This window comes from Triplophysa rosa, linkage group LG11 (genome assembly GCF_024868665.1).
Source record: "Triplophysa rosa linkage group LG11, Trosa_1v2, whole genome shotgun sequence".
Classification (NCBI taxonomy): domain Eukaryota; kingdom Metazoa; phylum Chordata; class Actinopteri; order Cypriniformes; family Nemacheilidae; genus Triplophysa; species Triplophysa rosa.
In genome coordinates this window covers 16,498,103-16,519,270 of record NC_079900.1, presented here as the reverse complement: position 1 = coordinate 16,519,270, position 21,168 = coordinate 16,498,103, and the positions used below count along the sequence as shown (strand labels likewise).

Sequence of the window (21,168 nt, the reverse complement as noted above, 5' to 3'; positions counted from 1 at the left end):
ATGGAAAGAACATTTTTGTGCATGAGCATGTTTCTGATGTTGAGTAACAAATGTCAACATCATTAATCGACTTCCTAAATCGTCCTCATCAGCCGATGAGCTCTTATGCCCCCAAGACCACTTTAATCAGTTTTCTAATGATTTTTTTATAAAATGTACATTGTTCAATATAAGATTAAATAAATCCTCTGTTCAAAATTGTTTTATTAGCATTGTATTTATTGATCTTCCATTACTTTTAAATTAAATGTAGGATGCGGTGAACTGGTCGCCTATGCGAGCAAAGTAACATTATTATAGCTTTTGTCATAGCTGCAGTTATTGGGTTAAAACAAAACCATTTAGCATGCTTCACCACAGCAATTCATTGTATTTATTAAAATGATCTGCATTTTCTTAAGATTTAAGGCTAAGTACCTGCAGAAATATAGAAAGAAAAACGAATTATGACCAGCATATCAATTAAGAAAAAATATAAAAGCTTCTTGGTTCATCCAGAACCTGTGTCCTAAATCACATAAAATCCTTACACCAACAAAGCTGCTGTTTAAAACGTAATCTAAAATGTATATAAATGCATATAAAAACGATGAAGGCATGTAATTTGCACAATATTGTTCTGGAGTTGGACTAGACAATCTTGAGGTCCTTCATTGCAGATTCAAGGGTCTAAAGATAAAAAAATATATATTACAAAATTATTAATATTATATGTACATTGTGATCACTTTTGAACTAATATTTCTCAAACTATACATCCCAAAAGTCATACCTTAACATCCCAAATTGTCATGCCTCCATCCATACCAGTGGTACAGAATTTGGTACACTTGGCTTTTCCCCCACCAAGAATTGAGATTTGGCTAAAATGAGTAAAAGCATTAATAATCTTGTATGTATACTACACAGGTTAAATAAACTGATATAGATAACATGAGATTATCCCTACCTGATGCTGTTCTTATGCACAGACTCCAGCGTGGCCTCTTTGCTGTCAGTGGTGGCTTTCTTGTCCAGGTTCTGAAAGCGTTCTCTGGCTGTCATGCCCTTCTGTGCACTCTGTTTGGGCACGTCAAGTTTCCCTCCAAAAGAAAGGCCTCCTTTATCTGAATTATAGACGAACAGCACCGGATAACAGTCGTGACCCTGAGAAAGATTTGAGAGTCAGGGGGTGTGTGCTGGTTTATTGATGGTTTACCATCACGTCAAAGCAAAATTTGAAGATCCTTACAGCTGCCACTAGGCTGTTCTCAGTGATGAAGGTCAGGCACAGAAGAGGCAAGGTTTCTGAAGTCAGACTGGCGCATCTGCCAATAAAAGGTTATTATCATCTGATCAGTAGAAAAATGGTTTGTAAAGTGCAAGCGTAAGGGTCCAGCTGTAGGTACTCACGCAGAAGTCTTCCCACCCTCGGCCACAGCTACAGTGCTGTCATGGCCGGCCCAGGCCACACGGTTTCCACTCTCGGAGAAACAGACGCTGTGCACCCATCCCGAAGTTCCAGTAGATTCAAACATGACCTCTCCGAATGGCATTTTAGAGCCCCATGCGGTCGGAGCTGGCTTCTCCTCTACTTCTTTGATGTATGCAGAAAAGATCCTGGATAGTGGAATTAAAAGAAAGAAACCTTAAAGAATGCACACATTTACAAAACGTAGGTATACAGATCAAATTCAACCTAACCTGCATTTAAAGTCACATGATCCAGCTGCTAAAAGGACGTTATTGGGGTGCCAGTCCAAGCAAAGAATGGTAGAGCGAATGGGCTTCTTAATGTGCTTGCACACCCACCTACAGGAACAAGAAATCAGATCTCAGTCTAAAGGATGTTAGAAACACACACAGCAAAGCACACGCTCCATGTGGGAGAATAGATGTTTAGTCTACGTTTGAATTGTTTGACAGTAACTAGGCCTGCATATGTTCTGTTCAGCAATGCAAGAGATTATGTCTGGTGGATTTATTGTACCACATTATAGACACGAAATGCAAATATATCATGTGGAGATGTGTTGTTCCTCATGACACCATAAATCATCAAATGAACGAGTGTGTAATGTGTAATCCTGTTTTCTATCACATGGATGAGATTCGGGGTGGTACGTCCATGTTACTGAGCTTGTCTACATTTTAATTTCACTAAATTACAACACTTTAATGTCATATGTGTTGTAAAATTTTCCTGATCCATGAGGTCATGGATTTTAAATCATATCTAACATTTAATACCTATTTTTTAAATGCAGATTTTTTATTATTATTGTTTGTCTATTTATTTATTTGAAAAAACAAATTTAAACATTAGATCAGATTTAATACAGTTTTAATTGTAGTTCTTAATTCATTTCATTGTACTTTTGTCCATTTTTGAATTAGCATTTATTTTTATATTGGTAATGTTAAGTTTAGTTCAATAGTCAATTTTGTAATGTGCTTTTAACATTTTATTATTTGTTTATTTTTATTGACATTTTAATTTGTTTAGTTTTAGTGCCTCAGCTTGTTTCCGGTTATTGTTAATAAAACATTTGTAATTTTCTTTTAGTTTGGGTTTTTCAAATAATATTTAGGTTGATATTTTATTGGATTTCACTTAACATTTTTTAATCAGTTTTAGTAAACTATAATGAGCTTGCATCAGAATTCTTTCAGTGATTATTACAGATCATGTAATTTGGATGATGAACTCGTTTGACAGACACCTTGCTTAAATTGAATGATTATACACAGTAAAAAACTGTAATTTATGAAATGTTATTGTTTTATTTGACAGAATTTTCACATATTTTTGAAATGCTGTAAAAAAACAAATTACAGAAATGTATAAATTGGGTGTAAAATAACATGAAAAACATCATTTTACTTTACACATTTTTATTTTATTTTACTTTTTGTTCCCCTAGCTGCCAGAATATTACCATTTTAACAGGTATTTTAATAAATTGACCCTATAAGGTTATTATAAGGTATTTGGATCTGGATTCAAATTCATTTTTTTATATTTTGGGGTTATACATTTTGGGAGCCCACATTTTATATTATATAGGGCCTACCTTATTCATTTCCAAAGCACTACTATTTAACAAATTGCTGTAAACCAAATGATTCAAAAACAAGAGATTGCCCATCTGCCTTATAAGTAGATTAACCAACATCAGCCTTGTTCTGCCAGAAAACACTCACTATCCATTTATCCTGCTGACACTCACCAGTCGTTTTCCTGCTCAAAATAGCACACTGAGATCAGACGTGAACCACTGCCCACAGCAAACTTGTTTTCTTTGGGAGACCACTTGACACAGCGGGCAGCACGATTGATCCTGAGAATGACCAGAGTGGGCTTCCATGTGTCTCCCTTTAGGGTCCACACGTAGGCGTTACGATCAGTTCCGCAGGTGACGATGCGATTGCTCTCTGGTGCCCAGTCAATGCCTGATTAATGATGACATGGATCAAATTGTGTTGTGTCCACATTGATGCTCTGCGACTACATAGGTCAGATGAACCTTCTGAACTTACCTGTCACCTGCCCATTGTGCTCTTTCAGCACATGGATTTTGCTCCAGTTGTTTCCATCCTTTTTGTAGATATGGACCTCTTGGTTATTAGGACACAGTGCGATTTCTAAAGAAGATAAGAGACCAAAAATCAATAGTCAATTTACTCGTTCAACAGTTCAGTGTTTAAGTGATGAGCAAATTTTCATTTTTGGATAAACTATCCCTTGAAGCTTAAGAACATGCACAGTATATTTCTGCTAAATAGGAGCTTTGACCCACAGCATCTGTTTTCTGCTACAGCAGATGTGCTCCAACATTTTCCGTAGGTGAGCTAAAAAAACGTTCATGTTTTTACAGCAGAAGTTAAAGTTGAAAGTCACTCTCAGCCGTCTTGTCTTCCTGCTGTTGCTCTGCGCGGTTTGCTGAAGACGTACGACATCAGCAACAAAGCACCATTCATGGTAAAACAGGAAGTCTGGGGGGAATTAGTCATTACTGTTTCTCCCATCAGCATGGAAAGAAAAACAGGGCGGCAACATAAAAAATGCCTTTAAACTGATATATTCTTCTGTTTTTAAATCCTAATTCACTCAAGTGTAAAACAACTTGATACTGCTTTCCCTCGATGCCGCAGGTTTTTAACTGTGTACACATGAAGCACAGAAAAATGAGCTAGACTAATATGTTTGCTGGCATGTTGTGTTTATATATTTAAGAAAATATGCACATCCAACTAAACATAGTTATTAGACTGACGCCTGTGCAGATTTTCTTCTAAAACACAGCTCTCAGCATGCTTTCAGTAGAATTTCATACCTAACTGGCCCTCAGGGCCAAATGGTGGTCACGTAATGTTACATGGTTTTAATTTTTAGTAAATGGTTTAAAATTCAAAGCGTATGGGCGACAAGATATGACATAACAAAACACTGTGAGAAAATGTGTTGCTACTATCATTGCTGCAAGGCATATCAGTGCATGCCATCATTTATCTGTCAAAACATGTCCATGCTACACAATTTGAACACTTCAAAACTCATTTTCTCAAAGCACTCCTCAACGAATTTTCATGATTATTGTTTTATATTCAGAAATAACGTTTTTATCCGAACACACATTTCAGATGCTGAAGGACATCTTTAGCCTCAGTCTGCTAGAAAGTACTTACGGCTTCGGTCCTTGTTCCAAGCATGACAGCTGATAGGTTCAAGCAGAAAACTATGATAAGCCATTGGTGTTTTACCTGCAATTTAAAATTATAAGTAATTTTGAGATTAAATTGTATTCACTGTGGTAAAAGTTGACTTAAAATGAGAATTGCTTGCTCACTTCCGCAGACATTTACAAAAGTGAGAAGTTGTAGTACTTCCTCAGAATGATTGATAACGTACATGTTACAGGCCGATAAAATATACATTAATACATAAGAAAAGGTTTTGTTTTTGTAACGGCAAACTTTTTCTCTTATTTGTGTCAAATTAAAACCAGACGAGAAAGGAATGTGACAAATCCAGATGCCCTGTCAACCACTCAACAAAGAAACACATAAAACACCGCTCTACATTTACATGTAACGGTGCTCTCCGCTCTAGCTGATGTTATTCAGATGTAGTTCTTATAAGCTACTCAAAACTAAAGCTCAAAAGATACTAGTAAACTCCTAGCTGTCATTCTGCATGCGTGCACATGCACAAACACCAGCATTCTTTAACTACAGCCTGCTCTAAAGAAAAAAAAATCTTGCACATTCAGATAAACAAAACCATATGTTTGTTACTCTACTTACCCAGGAAACCGTAAAAAACTGAGATGTGTGGGGGGGTCGACAAAGCCTGCGAAATAAGCCCGAGTTCGTGGACTCTGAACAGTCAACACAAACGCTGGCTTTGCTCTGAATGAACTAAAAGTATTTCCTTAAGTCGTTTTTCTCTCCAAAAATGCACTACTTCCCCTTCCCTGTCACAGACATATTACCACTTCCTTGTGTGGGCGGCTGTCTACTGCCGAGGAGGGTTTTCAACTCCTCGCTCTCTTCCGTGGCATGTATGTTTTTTAACCCTGCATCTGCACATTTGGCCTCTGACAGAGCAAAACTTAGAAGTTACTTACAGTGTAACATAAATACAGTTTTACAGGCTACAGTCTGGGAATTGTGTATATGTGGTTGCACCAATTTATTTAGCAGAGCACTTGGAAGCAAAGTCCTTTCCTGTTAGGACGTTTAAAACACAATCAATCTTATAGACACACAGGAATTAAATCACACAAAATGAGACTGCATTCCCCGATGGTGTGTAGTATATGTTATTTATTACTAGCAGACCATTTACATAAAATTCTCCTTTTAATTTAACTCCTCTCCGGTTCAGCTGGAGAGCCAGTACACCTTGATCAACTGTCAAACTGCTGGGGTGCCAGCTTTGGCATAAACTTTTCTTAAAAAAAAAAAAAAACAGAAATCATCAACAAAGATCCTAAACCCTTTTTCCATTAGTGTTGTTCCATTTAAGAGTGTCACATCAGTTCACACCACTGCTCAGTGCTTTTTTCATTTAAAAACTTTCAGAAGTGTTATCGGAAATCTCCTTGTTAGTCTTCAAGCGGCATTGCTTGTGCTGTCATGCTAGTTCGGTGTGAGTTTTACATGATCCTCAGGCCTTGGATAGAAGACTCTAAAGTCTGTGGGAATAAAGAGGAATTCTGGGTTAGAGGTCTGGATTCTAATAAGGTACCTGAAAACGCTTCATATTTTTTTGCCAAAAACACAAACCTTGAAATCCCATATGGTCATTGCACCGTCAATTCCTGTAGTGCAGAATTTGCGACAATCTCTTTTGTCTCCTTCATATATAGACACTTGGCTGCAAATAAAACGTTATTCCATAAAACGGCACATCATTTACCAAACTTAAGATTTGATGCTAAAATGTAGAAGTTTGACGTACGTGATGCTGTTCTGATGCAGGGTTTCTAGGGTGCTATTGCGATCCTCAGTGGTGGCCCTCTTGTCCATGTTGCGAAAGCGCTCCATGGCAGAAATATTGCGCTGGATGCTCTGCTTTGGAATGTCCAACTTAGATATGAAGGTCAAGGTTCCACCATCATCAAAACTGAACAGCATTGGGCAGCAGTCGTGACCCTGACAGAAAACATTTCAGATTACATCCTGAAACAGCCGAAATGTTACATCCAATGAAAGAAGCATAAAAGAGTCTTACTGCTGCAACAATGTTGTTCTCCGAAACAAAAGTCACACTCAAAAGGGCGAGGAATTCAGTCTTCAACTGACTCGGCCTGCAAAGCAGAAAAGAATGAAGAATTCATATTCTGATATACTTCAAGTGATATCGAAGAACAAAGGGGAGGTCATTTTTGAACCAATTTTTCACTTTCTGACTACCATTAGTTTAAGCCATAAGATTTACTACTGCACATCCATTTCAAACATTTTCCACCCATGGGTGGAAAACAACGAACTTTGCTGGATGTATACACCAGGGCGAAACATTATATTTAGTCATGGATGGGCTTTAAAAATTGATTCTTTTCAGCAACCAGATGCGATACGTACGTTGAGCTGATTGTGGGATCCACTACAGTGACAGTGCTGTCATGGCTGACCCAGGCCAGTTTGTTCCCACTGGCTGAGAAACAGACACTGTGAACCCAACCACCACTGCCTGCCCCACCAAACTCCGCCATCACCTGTCCGAAGGGCATCTTGGACCCCCATGGAGTTGGCGCTGGTTTTTCATCCACCTCCTTGATGTATGCAGAGAATACCCTGCGCAAACATAATTTATGTGTTAGTTATTGTGATCATGTTTGCCCCATTTGAACATCCAGAAAATGTACAAATCTAAATATGCAATGTCTTACCTGGATTTGAAGTCACATGACCCAGCTGCCAGAAGCACATTGTTTGGATGCCAGTCTAGACTGAGAACAGTTGAGCGGATGGGCTTTTTGATGTGTTTGCTAACCCACCTAAATACCACAAGAATCGTACAATTAAAAACGTTTGGTCACACCAACAATCCGATCGTCAGCAATCCGCCATAACACACAGTAACTCACCAGTCATTTTCAGACTCAAAGTAGCAAACAGATATGAGCCGCGCTCCGCTCCCCACTGCGAACTTGTTCTCCAGCGGAGACCACTTCACAAATGTGGCAGCACGGTTGATCCTGAGAATAACAAGGGTGGGTTTCCACACGCCGTCCTTCTGGCTCCATACATAAGCGTTCCTGTCCGCTCCACAGGTCACAATGCGATCACTTTTGGGAGCCCAGTCAATTCCTAGAGACAAAATTCAGTACCAATGTAACAATGAACTGATCTAAATGATTGTGTATGTCACGTTTATTAGTTTGCAGGTTATTTTACCTGTGATGTGTCCATTGTGTTCTTTTAATTCATGAACTTTCACCCACTGATTTCCACTTTTCTTGTATATATGGACTTCGTGATTATTTGGACTTATAGCAATCTCTGTAAATCAAAAATAACAGGTGAGGCATTATCTCAGCATTAAAATAAGACAAACTATTATGTGAGAAATAACTGGGTGTGAAAAGAGCGTCTCTTACGGGTCCTGTCCCGGTTCCATGCGTGGCACGTGATGGGTTCCAACAGAAACTGGTGGAGTGACATTATTTTCAAGTAATTCGCACCTCCGTCTGAAAACAAACACGCCACAATTACTTGACAGCTAAGATTAAAACGGCTCAATAGACCATTAAACGTGTTTATAATAACACTATTAAAAATTTAATTTAACGTCTGTCTTTTGGATGTTGTTATAAATGACTTTATATGGGGTAAAATCTGCCAAATCAGCATAGGTTTTTCTTAACCAGTACTGGCAACCCGGAGTTAAATCGCATACATACACCCATAAACTAACACGCTGTATTGTGTTCGTTACAATAAAACCAAACACGCCCGTTCAACCTGCAAAACCAGATTATGGCTGTCAGCTTCACGGTTTTAGGGCGTGGATGGGGCAAAAGATCAATATCTGATGCCGTTCGCTCCCATTAGCCAGCTTTCTGCCTGCTACATTAGCCGAAAGCTAACACGAAAAAAACACCACCGATTTAACCAAAATGACCCGGAAAACAGAAAAATAGGCTTTGGGCAGCTCGACAGAGATCTGCCGAACCTTATACAACCACAAATACTTTTATCACGCAAGTGAAGTAAACCAAATCCCGTAGTCTGTTAAATTTTACGATCAGGAAGGCCTTGTTCAAGATGCCGGGTCACTCCGCTCCCTGCTGTCGGAAAAAGGCATGACACAGCCCGGTATACCTGCACTGATGCTCCGCTTTTCGTGGAGATGTCGGTAAGGGTTTTCGCTGCGTTTGTTCGCCTGGTGGACGGACTTGAATTCGCGGACTCTGGACAGTCGACACGAATTCACTCCGGCTGCTCGCTCGCGCTCTCTCGATCCCTGATTTCGGCCTGTCAAGGAATCCAGGAAATGGCACACGGCTCAGTGCGCATGCGTACGCACAGAAGAGCAGTGGGCGTGTCAGACTCAGTGCGCGCTCACTGGCTGCGGAGTCATTCAGGGAGATAGCAACGGTGGTGGGGTTGCGCGGGAGTTCGTCATGGGCGTGTGCATATTGTTGATCTTTTAGACACGATAGAGTTAATGCTTTCTAATTTTCGTAATTTTATTGTATGTCTCTGATACGGCCTAACAATTGTTCATTTCTGTATAGAATCTGAATTTCAAGCCATTTGTCCTGTCCCTCTCTCTAGTCTCTGAAATGCACAATACCCGTTCTCACTTTAATAGGAAACCTGAATTTATCAGGAAATTTTGATATATGTATATATTGTGAATTATATTGATTTATATTGTGAATGGTTTTTTGTTTTGTTTTGCTTTGCCCTGAAATATTTTATCTGCTAAACATTGCCCATTCTGAGTGTTTGTGTAGTAGGCCCTACAAGCCAGTTGACAGTTGTACACCAAAACGCATAATATAGTTAAATAGTGTTATTTTTTAAATAGGAACAACTGGATAGGTTATGAAAAGTAAAATTATAATAATAAATAGTAATTTAGCTATTTTAAAATGCTAAGATACAATATATCTAGCTAAAAGAATGTCTGCGCTAAACTAGCTCAGACATAATTTCAAAACATTTTTGGGTTCTGTAGATCAAGGGAAGTTATAGACCACTCCGCAAGATGAAACTTGTCCAGGGGCACTTTCGGTTTCATTTGTATTTATTTTCTTTTAAAATTTTACATAATTAAGTCTTAAAGATATTCACTTAACATTTTGATTTGGTCATAAATGTTCTGTTGGGACTGAAAACGGAAATGGGAAGTTCTTCTGGACCAGCGTTGAACCAGCGTTGTTTACGTCATCCAACGTGGTCTATAGAGATTTGGAACGATATGAATGTGAGCAAATTTTTCCCAAATTTTCGGTGTTAATGAATTCTATTAAAGTCACACACAGAGTATAATTTGCTCAAATGTTATTCACACTGCAAGTAGGCTTCTTGAACTTGTGACATTCCTTTTCTAAAAAAAGCCCTTTTACAGAATAAAAAAGATGTTAGACATTAAATACAGACATTTTCTAACACATAATACATGAAAAACAAACAAGATATTTGTAGATAAGACTATTTTACATTTTCTTAAGACTGGATGTGCTCCCTCTAAATCTTCCCCATCTAGAAGCTCCTCAGGTGAAGAATGTCTGTGCTGGGTTGTTACTCTAAGACACAAGTGTGGACAAAAATGAATGTTAAGTTCTTGCTAAATTAAAACAAGCCCAAAGATTTATGATTTATTCAATATCTGCAGCTAGTGTAACCAACCCACAGGCAGTGACTCCTATTCTTATTCATTCTTAGAAGACGTTTTGGTGACTTGCACTATTTCATTACTGAAGTCTTTAGTTGCTGAAGCAACGGTTCCTCGTATGGAGTTTGATCAGCGTCATCTCTGCTATTCCAGCCCTTTCCTCAGCATCATCTAGCTCATGCACCGTCTTCCTCGTTCTCACTGGACAGGCGGGTTATGTCTGCCTCCATTTACACTTGATGAAAGTCAAAGTTTGATTCTCTGTGAAGAACATACATTTTATTACTCACAATATAATTCACAATAAACATTAGACACACATTCAACCTGGATGGCATGCCTTTCTTTCAAACCATCTTTCAAAGTTTTACACATTTTCACATTGGCGCTTATATGTGGGTTTATTGAATATTTTGGCTATAAAATAGCTTCCAGCTTTCAATAGTGCTCTCAGCTTAAACTCTTTTTGCACAATTTCACCAAAATCACAAATCACAATCCTTATAATCACAGATATAGCCTACCAATGCCACATTAACTGTCAGCTTTACCATAGTATTAGTAATCTTCCATATATTTATTTCTTTGTCTGCAAGAGAACAATTACTTCATTAAACAAACCTGCACATTGAGCTCATTATGATGCTCAGTGATCTCCACCAGCTCTTGTTCCATGAGTTTCTGTTCTGCTCCCTGAGCTCCTCATACTGTCTGGCATCTTTATTCATTTGTCTGCATATCCTAAACATCACATAGAGAGAGAGCGAGTAGTCTCATTTTATTTTCTCTATACAATACAAAATTTCATATGCAAATTTGACAGTGGTAATGGTAATTATATGATGCTATGTCAGAAAGCTACTCAATTAAAATGTATAAATATTTGTTTATTATGGCTTTTTAAAGGTCCAGTGTGTAATTTTTGGAGGATCTATTGACAGAAATGCAATATAACATACATATAAAGACCTTACATAATGAAGTGTTATGTTTTTATTATCTTAGAATGAGCTATTTCTATCTACATACACCACAGGTCCCCTTGCATGGAATTCTCCATGTTGTTTCTACAGTAGCCCTAAACGGACAAACTGCTGTCGGCAAACAGAGCGCGTTTCAGAAATACGTTATCTCCTTCTGCAAACAAGTGAAAACGTGACAACATCTTTGTCCTGTGAGAACAGCCATAGTGCTTCGAAGGGGCGGAGTGAGCAGTTCACAACCTCACCACTAGATGCCGCTAAAATCTCCACATTGCTCCTTTAATAAAAGAGTGGGTGTCTTGTCATTTTTTAAAAATAATTCAAGTAAAGGTAACCCTTTTCAATACGGTTGTATTTGTTAACATTAGTAGGCTAAATGCATTAACTAACATGAACAATGAGCAATACAGTTTTTCAGCATGTATTAATCGTTAATTGTTAATGTTAGTTAATGTCAATTATTCATGTTAGTTTATCGTGTATTAACTAATGTTAACAGTTACAACATGTGATTTTAACAATGTATTAGTAAATGCTATAATTAACATGAACTAAGATTTTAAAAAGCTGTAGAAATTGTTAGCTAATGTACCAAAGTAACATAATCTGCAAAATAATATTTTCAGTTTTTATATTTCCAGAGTTTATTGTTTATTGTTTTACAAGAGTTGTGAATGTATTGTGTAACTGTGACATACTTTGATCTGCTGTTGCAGTCTCTTGAGGGTCTTAACCATGCTCACTGTTGTTCTTGTTGGCATGATCCAGTTGGATCTCCATTTCATTCAAGTCTGACTCCCTTAAAGCCCCAGCACGACCTCTGGCCTCTACCTCCAGGCTGATGGTTTTTCCTTCAAAAATGCAAAAATGATAAGGTCACTGTGAGGTTGTCCTCTTACATGATTAAATGTGATATATTTGTATTATATTACAATGCCAGTGATGAGGATAATTAGCGTTTGTTTCAAGTTATAACCTTGTGATTTGGAATTACTCTTCTTTTCACAAATCCTGCTATCAATATCTGCTTTGACCTGGGCCAGCTTCAGCTGAACACAAAATACCTTTCCTTCCTCGATCTTAATGCAAAAAACAACATAGTTGTACGTCTGCACAGCAGATTAATACCAGAGAAGCTTCGGCTTCCTCCAGTGCCATGCAGTTCATCCCTCTCGACCTCTAGCATCTTCTTGGCCTTCTGCAGTTCATGAACACTTTTTCCACCTTCACCCAGCTGTTCCACAAGATCTTTGATCTCCTCTATAGAGGTCAAAATATCCAGTGTACCTAACGTTAACTGTCACTCTGAGTTAGTGTTTAAAAACGACACACAATAATGTTTTCAAAAATGTAGTGATAGTCCTCAGTTCCAAATGATCCAGAGACTCCTCGTAAGCAGTTTTGAGCTTGTAGATCTGTGTCATGTAGGAGCGACATTCCTTCTGAGACCTTTCAAGCTCTGTCTGCAACTCCTCATGTTTCTGACTCCATTCTGCAATCGTCTTATCAAAGCTGCGCTGCTTCTTGTCCAGGGCTGCTGCGGCTGCATTGGACTGGAATGATGAAAGTTGAAAGAATGTTTTCTGTGTTACTTTTCTAAAGTAAATATTCCACAAATGAGAAAGTATTAACCTTCTCCAGGTCGATCTTCCACCACTCCCTGAAGTCTTTGCTTGACATTATCCAGACTGGCTGCTTGAGCCTGGGCGCTTCCTCAGCCTCCTGGAGCTGAGCGGTTAGTTTACGCCTGGCGGACTAGATTGTGAGCTTGCACATTGTGAATGGACTACTCGTTTAAACTAAAATCAGATTAAACCAATCTAAGGTATTTGGTGGAATATTGTTCAAAGGTTTTGGACAATTTTATGTGTCTTTCTCCAGCTTGATTCGGACTCAGTCCCACTTCTGCCATAGCGTTAGAGTGCTTCTTCTTTAGGGCTGAAGCATTGGCATCGGCTTACAAGGTGTTCTTCCAGTTCCCTGCGCAGTTTCAGGAGTTTAATGAGATTAATTTGTGGATCATATTAGATAATATTGCATATTATATAATCTGTAATATCAAACATAACATCTTCCTTTTTATGTATGGCTATGTATGTGTGTGTTAACAATTTGTTCTATATTAATTTTTAATGAAATATTTAAATGTATATATTTTTTGTATACATGTTTTTACATTTTTATTTCATGTTTACTCCTGAGATTTGCTGTTTTAATACTTCCTAGTACCTGGTGCTCTGTGTAGGCAGTGTCCTGTGTAGAGTGAAGCTGGGGGATTGTTCATCTTCCGGTTTTGCATTAATATGATGTATGGAGCAAACCACGCAGGGATTAAAGCAACATTTTGAGCATTTTCATACTTCTAACCACCTCTTCCAGATAAGCTCTTTCCATGTCATTAAGGTTCTCAATTGTCATCTTCAGGTCACCCTCTGGTTTGCGTCAGACTTTCTCCACCTCTCATCGGATCTTCGTCCTCGAGCTAAAGAGAGCATAAGATGATGTTTGTGATAGTGACACACACTTTCCTGGCTGCCTGCAAAACTCACCTCATTGAGCTTGTGAGCTGATATGTCCTCCTCTAACTGGAGATCATCAACAGTTTTCCGGGGACAGAAAATGTTTTAGATTAAAGTAACAGCTGGAATGATAAGGCAGCAATGGATTGTACTTAGGCAGACTGGCCCTTTTTTTACCTGCTGAAGCTCCTCAAGAGCTTTCTTTACATTCTGGAGCTTGGCAATACTTTGGTCCCTTTGGCCAAGATCTCCAGTCAAAGAACGCACTTTGTTTCCAGGCCCTAAAGAGCCACAGCAGGTATTTTAAAGTCAATATACTGAATGATTTCAGAACATTACTTGAACTTAAAACGTGTCAATCAACAACACGTGTTTGCTTGATTTCACACATGATAACAGATGTGCAGGGAATTTACAGTCATAGTTAAGTGAATTTTTCAATTGCTTTCACCTGTTTTTCCTTCTCTGACATTGCCAGAGTAGACTCCAGGCTTTCCAAGTCCCTTCTCGGGTCTATAAGCTCTGCTTCTACTTTGCGCTTTTGAGATCTTAAAGCATTGGCAGCGCTCTCCTCCAGCCTCTCCTTCATATCTTGGATCTGCTCCTCCATACCTATCTTCTGCTTCATGAGCTGGATACATACCTCCTCTGTGTCTGCAACCACATCTTGCTCCTAAAATGTCAAAAATACAGTTTTTTATTATAAATGAAAAGCAAAACCAGATACGCGCTGTGATTTTCTTACAGCTACCAAAGCCAAGGCCAAGTCACTCTTTTCTTTGCAACTCAAAGCGACATGGAGCACAGGCTTAACCTGAGAACAAAAAACTGAGGGTGAGAAAAAAGCAAAAAATGAAAAAAGTGTAAAGTTTCCACCAAACCCAATATCGGAGCTGAGAATTTCCTCACATTGCGCTGGCTATGAGACCAATTCTACAAAAAGGAGAGATAAGTTGTTTTGGAAAGATCAGTTATAAATATGTTATTATTATTTTACACAGTTGACCATTGACCTCTTCTCAAGCATTTTCTTAAACTCTGCTCTCATGAGGGTGCTTCTGAGTCTGGCAGCACGCAGATTTTGGCTCATCTGTCATTTCTTCAAGCTTTTCCAGCATGGAAGAGCACCTACATTTGAAATGAGAACGGCAAATAATATTCTTGTACATATTTATTGTGACCAAATATGCATGTTGAAAATTTGACTCAATATTTTTTCATTTTTAATAATTCGTTCGGGAATTTCTTCACTAAAATTGTAATGCTAAAACGCAAAATAGAAGCATTTTCATAAATGGACTTTGAATTGTATACACTTTTATCCTGTTGTGTATGTCCAGTCTCTGGTGATCATAGCTTTCTGTCCTATTTTGTATTCGGTGTTATCGAAACCAATTGAGGCCAATATCAGCTCTGAGGCTTTTGGGGATTACTGTACATTTGGAATCAATTCGCATCAATTCGCATCGCGGATTACTTTGGGATGATTTTCGCATCAATCCAAAACTGTGTAATTTAAAATATGATTTTTTTTTGGAAAATCCTGGCCACTCTGTTCCAATGAAATTAAATGAGGACTGGGACTGAACCAACTTTGTATGGAAAAATGTGGCCAGGGTAATTTTTTAAAGTTTAAAAACGTTTAAAATGTTTAATGTTTAAAAAGTCACCTTTTGTCTTCCACGTTTGAAATTAATGTGCCATATTTGCATTAAATGTGAGACATTGCATTTTATGATGCTAAAATAGTAAAGGATTTTAAAAAACATTTTAAAGCAATTTTCAGAACTAAACTTATGCTGTGATGGAAAATAGGAGACACACAGGATACATAAGACTTGAGAACTGCATGTTGGAACTTCATGCATATTATTAGAATTACAGTTGACAACTACCCTATAGAAAGCTGAGATGGTCTGGAAGGAAGAGCCCTTTTCTGCTTTTTTGACCCTCCTGCAGCTTCTTCTTCTTTGAAGAGGTGAGCCAAAAGCGACACTTGTCTTCTGAAAGAGCCCCACCACTGAGTTTCATTGAACGGGTCCTTGTTCTTCTCCAGCCATCCTGCGATATTATATCCCACCTGGTATGCCTTTTGCAAATCCTCCGAATTGATCGCCATGAGATGGGCGACTTTGTCAGCCACTAAAGGTTAATCAAGTTGGTTCATAAAGACATAAAAGCCCTGGGCTGCGTTTCCCAATAACATTGTCTCTTAGCGCGCTACGAAGACTCTAAAGGTACACCTTAACTCAAGTTATACCTTTTCTAGGCGTGTTCCCCGAACTTTACCTTTGAGGTTACTTAAGGTAAACCTTCTTAAGTGCGACGTTAGCAGGTGCTGTCCGTGGCAGTGGTGCTGAATAGGTTGATATCGATGCCTCAAGAATATTATTTATATAGTTATATAGTCAGTGGATAAAGTATTGAGAAAACAATGTTTATTATAAAGAAACGCTTTAGAAATAGTAGAAATTGCATTTATCAGGGCTCACTGAAATGGTATAAAGAAAGAAATATGTGTGTGTGTGTGTGTGTGTGCGTGCGCGTGTGTGTGTGTGTGTGTGTGTGTGTGTGCGTGTAATGTGCATGTGTGTGTGTGTGCGTGCGTGCGTGTGTGTGTGTGTATTTATAATTTTGCAAGTGTCCGATCCTGCACCCTCACGGCCATACGTTTTCTGCGTTAACCAGCTACATTACAGCTTAACGTATAACTTAAGAATGACGTAGCATTAAGAAGGTTTTGGGAAACGCAGCCCTGGTCTGAATATAAATATTTATTTTTTATAATAGACACTCACCCTCAGCTGTATCAACATCTGCCTGCTCTTCTTTTGGTTTTTGTTTAAATTTTCATATTTCCAAAGTGCATTATATACCTGTGGTAAGCTTATAGATAAAACTGTTATCCTCAGTGGTGAAGCCCAGCACATCTAATGCCATATTATTATAAGCAAAAACCAAACAAAATAAAGTACCATTGACGTAAGCAGCAGCAATTCACCATCATCCATGTTATATACCACATAACACCTTGACTAAACCAAACATATTGCTTGGGGTCAGAAGCAGGGCCTCTGAGAAAAAGACAAATGTGATTTTATCAGAAGTCTTACAGATCACCAGAAAAATTTTGATATCTCTTGCAGACTTACCTATCAGTACTGGTTTCTTCCCAGACAGAAGCTGGTAAAAAATGTGATACCCACGTTCTGCAGGTTGTTGAGAGATCACACTAGACTACTCCAACAGATCTTCAATATAAAAGCACATTAAATGCCCTTGTCTTGGTTTAATAGAAGAACAGCAATAATCGGTGGATTTATGGCTTTCAATGTCGGCACCAGCCAGCGTAGCTGTTGGCCTGAAGTGGTCTCTGATAAATTTACCCTACAATAAACATGACAGGGTGATTCAGAACGGCCTCAAGAAGATGTTACCACATTTAAAGGTTTTCAACATAGTTTCCTTTGTGGAAGGAAACAAAAAGAACTTCTCTCACAAATCTAGAAGAGTTGTTGTTCCTTATTTCCAAATGCCTCCAGTACGGGGTAAGCCTGGATGATTTGATCTTCCAGGGAGCCCTAAAATGAATACAGTAAATGATTCTTGGCTTGCAGCACCTAAGAGGGTGTGATGTTCCACAGAGAGGATATCAAAACCTTTGCTTGCCTTGAAATCCGGAGCTGGCTTCCCTCCAGTGGCATCCACATTGACAAAGGATGACCTTTTTGGTGTTCTCAGTCTTGCCGGCACCAGATTCTTCACTAGGAATATATGATCTTTTACAGATTATCACTGTTCTCATTAGAGAAGAGGTCGATTAGAGCTGGTTTATTGATGTACAGATGAATATAATGCTGTTTAAAATCACTTTGAATAATCGTAGTTTAAAAAGCACAGGAATATTTTTGTATGTTATGTGATCAGCACTGACTGTTTTTCATGCTGTATAATTGAAAATACAGAGCAAAGTTGAGGCTTTTACATATTTGACTCATACTATCTTCAAAATGTCAAAATATGTTTTCACACCTCCCCATCATCATATCATGGCATGGATTATCTAATATGGAGAAAAGATGAGGAGAAACTTCATTGCGATTCTTCCCCTTAAACATCTGAGCCACTTTCCCCCCATAGATCGGAAGCCACATATATGGGTTGATGGTCACACAGAAGAGCCTAGAGTAAATCTGAGAAGAGACGTGTGATAACATATAAACAGCTGAAAGAGAAGGTTCAGACTCACATAGATTCTCATGCTGATATAGTGCATTTTTTCCAGCATGCTTGCCACGTTCTGAAACGTCAGGTAGGCATGTCACCAGCCTAGAAGAACTTTGGAGGATTTATCTCCTGAATGTCATTTTTCCTTATATTGACTGTCTGTTGGAAAAGCAAGTTTGGAGATATCAATTGTTGTGATTGAATATGTATATGTTTTGTAAGTCCATATAGAAATAAAGAGTGAATATTAAAATTATCAGAGAAAATTGAATGAATTGTGAATTTCGAGTGTGAATTTTTTGACAGTCTTGACTGTGACTTTGTCACCATCCTCAGACTGAATCTCTCCTTGAACAAAAGCGTCTTTGTCATCCTTTACCCAGCATGACTTGTTTTTGTTCATGGCCTCCAGTATTTCCTACTCAGCGGGATAGGTGGAGAATGGGGTCCACATCATCCCCACTTATAGGCACACGGCATAGTGGCTCAGTTTCCCTTATAAACACCAGCCAGTGAAAAAACAGATTTTTTTTACAGATTTTTCATGTATAAGGTCCAAAAAACGTAATTTTATGAAATTGTACTGTTTTATTAACAAATCTTTCATGTATTTTTGAAATACGGTCAAAAACCGTAAAATTACAGAAAAGGCTGCAAATTTACAAGAAAAACAGGTAAAACATGTAATTTTACAAGAAAAACTCTTACTTTTATGGTGTATTTCTGGCGCAACATCTGCCAGAAAATGTCTGTTTTTTTCAGTCTGTTTTTGAAATACGGTCAAAAAACGTCAAATTACAGAAAAAGATTAAATCAGAAAAATAGAGAAAACCATGTAATTTTACAGAGAATTTTTTTTTATTTTACCGAATATTTCTGGCGCCCCCTGCAGCTGCCAGAAAAATTCTGTTTTTTTTACAGTGTAGACTTATCAAGTGTAGTAACCACAGCAAGGTAAAGAAAGGGTGTGCTCGCTGATGTGAGTGGCAGTCTAGATGAAGCTGTTATATACGATTTAAGGTTATCCTGATTTGAGAAAGTCATTACGCATTGGATGAGTCCGGTCCAGCAGGAGATGATTATTTCTATGGCTTGAGTTAGAGCCCACCATCCTTTTCTTTTGGTGCATCATATTTTAAAAGCATCAACAGTATAATGATGGCATTTGTCTTTATCGTCAGCTTGTAAAGTGTTGTTGTAGGAACATGCACAGTGACATTGTTATTGTGTCAGCTATTGTGTATAAAGATTACACAAAGTGCACAGCAAAATCGCCAGTGTTAAAAAGGGTCAAATTAACTCTCACGGTGTTTATATAATCCACACTTTTTTAATACTGGCGATTTTACTGTGTGGAAAACGTGTGTGATATGTTGATTGTGAAGTCACTGTGTTGTGTTAATCCCTTAGACACAGAGCTGTGTGGTGGTGGAATATTCCACTCCAGGCATTAGGGAATCATTACCTCAAAGATGAACACACATGTGCTCTCCAGAGACACAGAGGTAATTCTTGACAACTGCTTACATTCGTTAGGGATCCAAATAGGCAGTGTATTTTCTGGTGGTGAAATTACACTTCTTAATATTAAGATAAATATAGATTCTTAAAAACAACAGCTAATTACAATATTACAGTTGCACTTGCCAGATGTTGAATGACTATAACATTAAAGGCAAATGACTACAGTTAGTTTGTGTAAACATTTTAAATCACAGATGAATTATTTGGATTTGAGAAAGACAGATGGTTTGTTTAAGTAACCATCATGTTACAAGAATATTTCCTGGTATCTACAAACATGATAGAACTTTCTCATTCACAGTAAAATCGCCAGTGCTAAAAAAGGTCAAATTAACACTCACAGTGTATATATAATCCACACTCTCAAAGTGTGGATTATATAAACACTGTGAGTGTTAATTTGACCTTTTTTACAATGGCGATTTTGCTGTGCATTCTCTGTCACAATTTTGGTTTTGATCAGAGTTCAAAAAGAATATTTTAGTCAGAACTGTGGTGATATTTTTGTGTGTCCATTCTTTCTCCATTGAACACAAAGAGATTGTTTTATAAATGTACAAGCTGTTTTCAAACGCGATGAAGTGAATGGTGACTGTCAGTGCCATAAAACGTACGTGCCAAAAAAGTAAGACGAAGACATAATACAAAATGTTTCTTTTTCTGTTTATCTTCACACAATATCATTCAATTCCATTCTCACTTCATCCATTTAGTCTGACTTTTAGACACTGTACCTGCTTCATACTGCTAATAATTCATTCCTATCACATATCATCAACATGTAATGGCCAATAGATGGCAGAAGTGAGCTGCATCAACATTAATTTAGAATATAATTTAGATAACATTTTAGCCATATTTTTATTGATCGTAATGTTTCATTCTTACCTTACACAAATGCCATTAATATCATTCATATAAAGTAAATTGTTCACAAATTTTATTTCACAGGATAATTTGTGAAGCTAGGAAGAAAATCTGAGGATTTCATGACTGTTGTTGTGGTTCTCAACTAAAGTCTGGCCACTAGCTGTAAACCCAAATGTTGCAATCACTTTCTGAAATCCAAAGCACAGAAATAGTGCCACAGTTCATACTAAATATTCTCATTGAACTCTGATCAAAACAAACATAGTGACTGAAAAACTCTTTGAGCAGCAAACAAGGTTTGCCCGTTTACAGTTTATTTTGAGTCAAATTAATTTTCAAAATAAACAATATATGTTCAATATCTGTATCCATAGTAACACAAATGAATAATCAGTCAATGCAATAAAACATTTTATTTCATTAAACATGTTTATTGTACGTTGTCTATCAAAAAACATGTTGGATCCCACAGTGAATTCATTTAACAAATTATATAAATATGTATGTGTTTGCCTATTAATGACTTCAGATCAAGCATATTTTATTATAATGCCAATGGCACACTGCATCTCTGCTCATTAAAGAGCTGATGGATTGAAAAGGCCAATGTGTGGCCTGCCTGCCTCATTAGGCTGCTGTTTATGTGGATTGGCTTTCTTCTGCACAACACTATTAAATGGCTCTATTGTTTCCAGTTGCTAAAGCACTC

General features: G+C 37.8%; 2 protein-coding genes and 1 long non-coding RNA gene across 3 annotated transcripts; all 3 read right to left on the bottom strand.

The window, feature by feature from the left end:
* Positions 1-187: 187 nt before the first annotated feature.
* On the bottom strand, positions 188-5,470 carry arpc1b (actin related protein 2/3 complex, subunit 1B). Its single transcript, XM_057345959.1, has 10 exons — positions 5,287-5,470; positions 4,669-4,743; positions 3,520-3,624; positions 3,210-3,432; positions 1,684-1,791; positions 1,393-1,599; positions 1,232-1,307; positions 950-1,146; positions 773-863; positions 188-669 (listed from the first exon to the last, which is right to left on the bottom strand). Exons 2-10 carry the CDS (start codon positions 4,730-4,732, stop codon positions 631-633), a joined length of 1,110 nt encoding a protein of 369 aa, XP_057201942.1. The 5' UTR covers positions 4,733-4,743; positions 5,287-5,470; the 3' UTR covers positions 188-630.
* A 318-nt stretch (positions 5,471-5,788) lies between these two features.
* On the bottom strand, positions 5,789-8,997 carry arpc1a (actin related protein 2/3 complex, subunit 1A). The gene is made up of 10 exons (XM_057345901.1): positions 8,815-8,997; positions 8,091-8,180; positions 7,888-7,992; positions 7,578-7,800; positions 7,380-7,487; positions 7,072-7,284; positions 6,719-6,794; positions 6,446-6,639; positions 6,271-6,361; positions 5,789-6,179 (listed from the first exon to the last, which is right to left on the bottom strand). The coding sequence occupies exons 2-10, from the start codon at positions 8,152-8,154 to the stop codon at positions 6,141-6,143; spliced, it is 1,113 nt and encodes a 370-aa protein (XP_057201884.1). The 5' UTR covers positions 8,155-8,180; positions 8,815-8,997; the 3' UTR covers positions 5,789-6,140.
* Positions 8,998-9,973: 976 nt separating this feature from the next.
* LOC130562159 (uncharacterized) lies at positions 9,974-11,066 on the bottom strand. Its single transcript, XR_008963910.1, has 3 exons — positions 10,958-11,066; positions 10,355-10,597; positions 9,974-10,247 (listed from the first exon to the last, which is right to left on the bottom strand). It is a non-coding gene; the product is annotated as an uncharacterized LOC130562159 (long non-coding RNA).
* Between the last annotated feature and the right edge of the window lie 10,102 nt (positions 11,067-21,168).

Bases quoted from the DNA above. Each gene is read 5' to 3' on its own strand.
- arpc1b (XM_057345959.1), bottom strand. From the start codon at position 4,732: ATGGCTTATCATAGTTTTCTGCTTGAACCTATCAGCTGTCATGCTTGG. The intron at 3,625-4,668 runs GTAAGTACTTTC...TATCTTCTTTAG, and splicing joins TTGGAACAAGGACCGAAGCC to AAATCGCACTGTGTCCTAAT. The intron at 670-772 runs GTATGACTTTTG...TTTTATCTTTAG, and splicing joins TGACAATTTGGGATGTTAAG to ACCCTTGAATCTGCAATGAA.
- arpc1a (XM_057345901.1), bottom strand. From the start codon at position 8,154: ATGTCACTCCACCAGTTTCTGTTGGAACCCATCACGTGCCACGCATGG. The intron at 7,488-7,577 runs GTGAGTTACTGT...TGTGGTATTTAG, and splicing joins TTTGAGTCTGAAAATGACTG to GTGGGTTAGCAAACACATCA. The intron at 6,180-6,270 runs GTTTGTGTTTTT...TTATTCCCACAG, and splicing joins TGACCATATGGGATTTCAAG to ACTTTAGAGTCTTCTATCCA.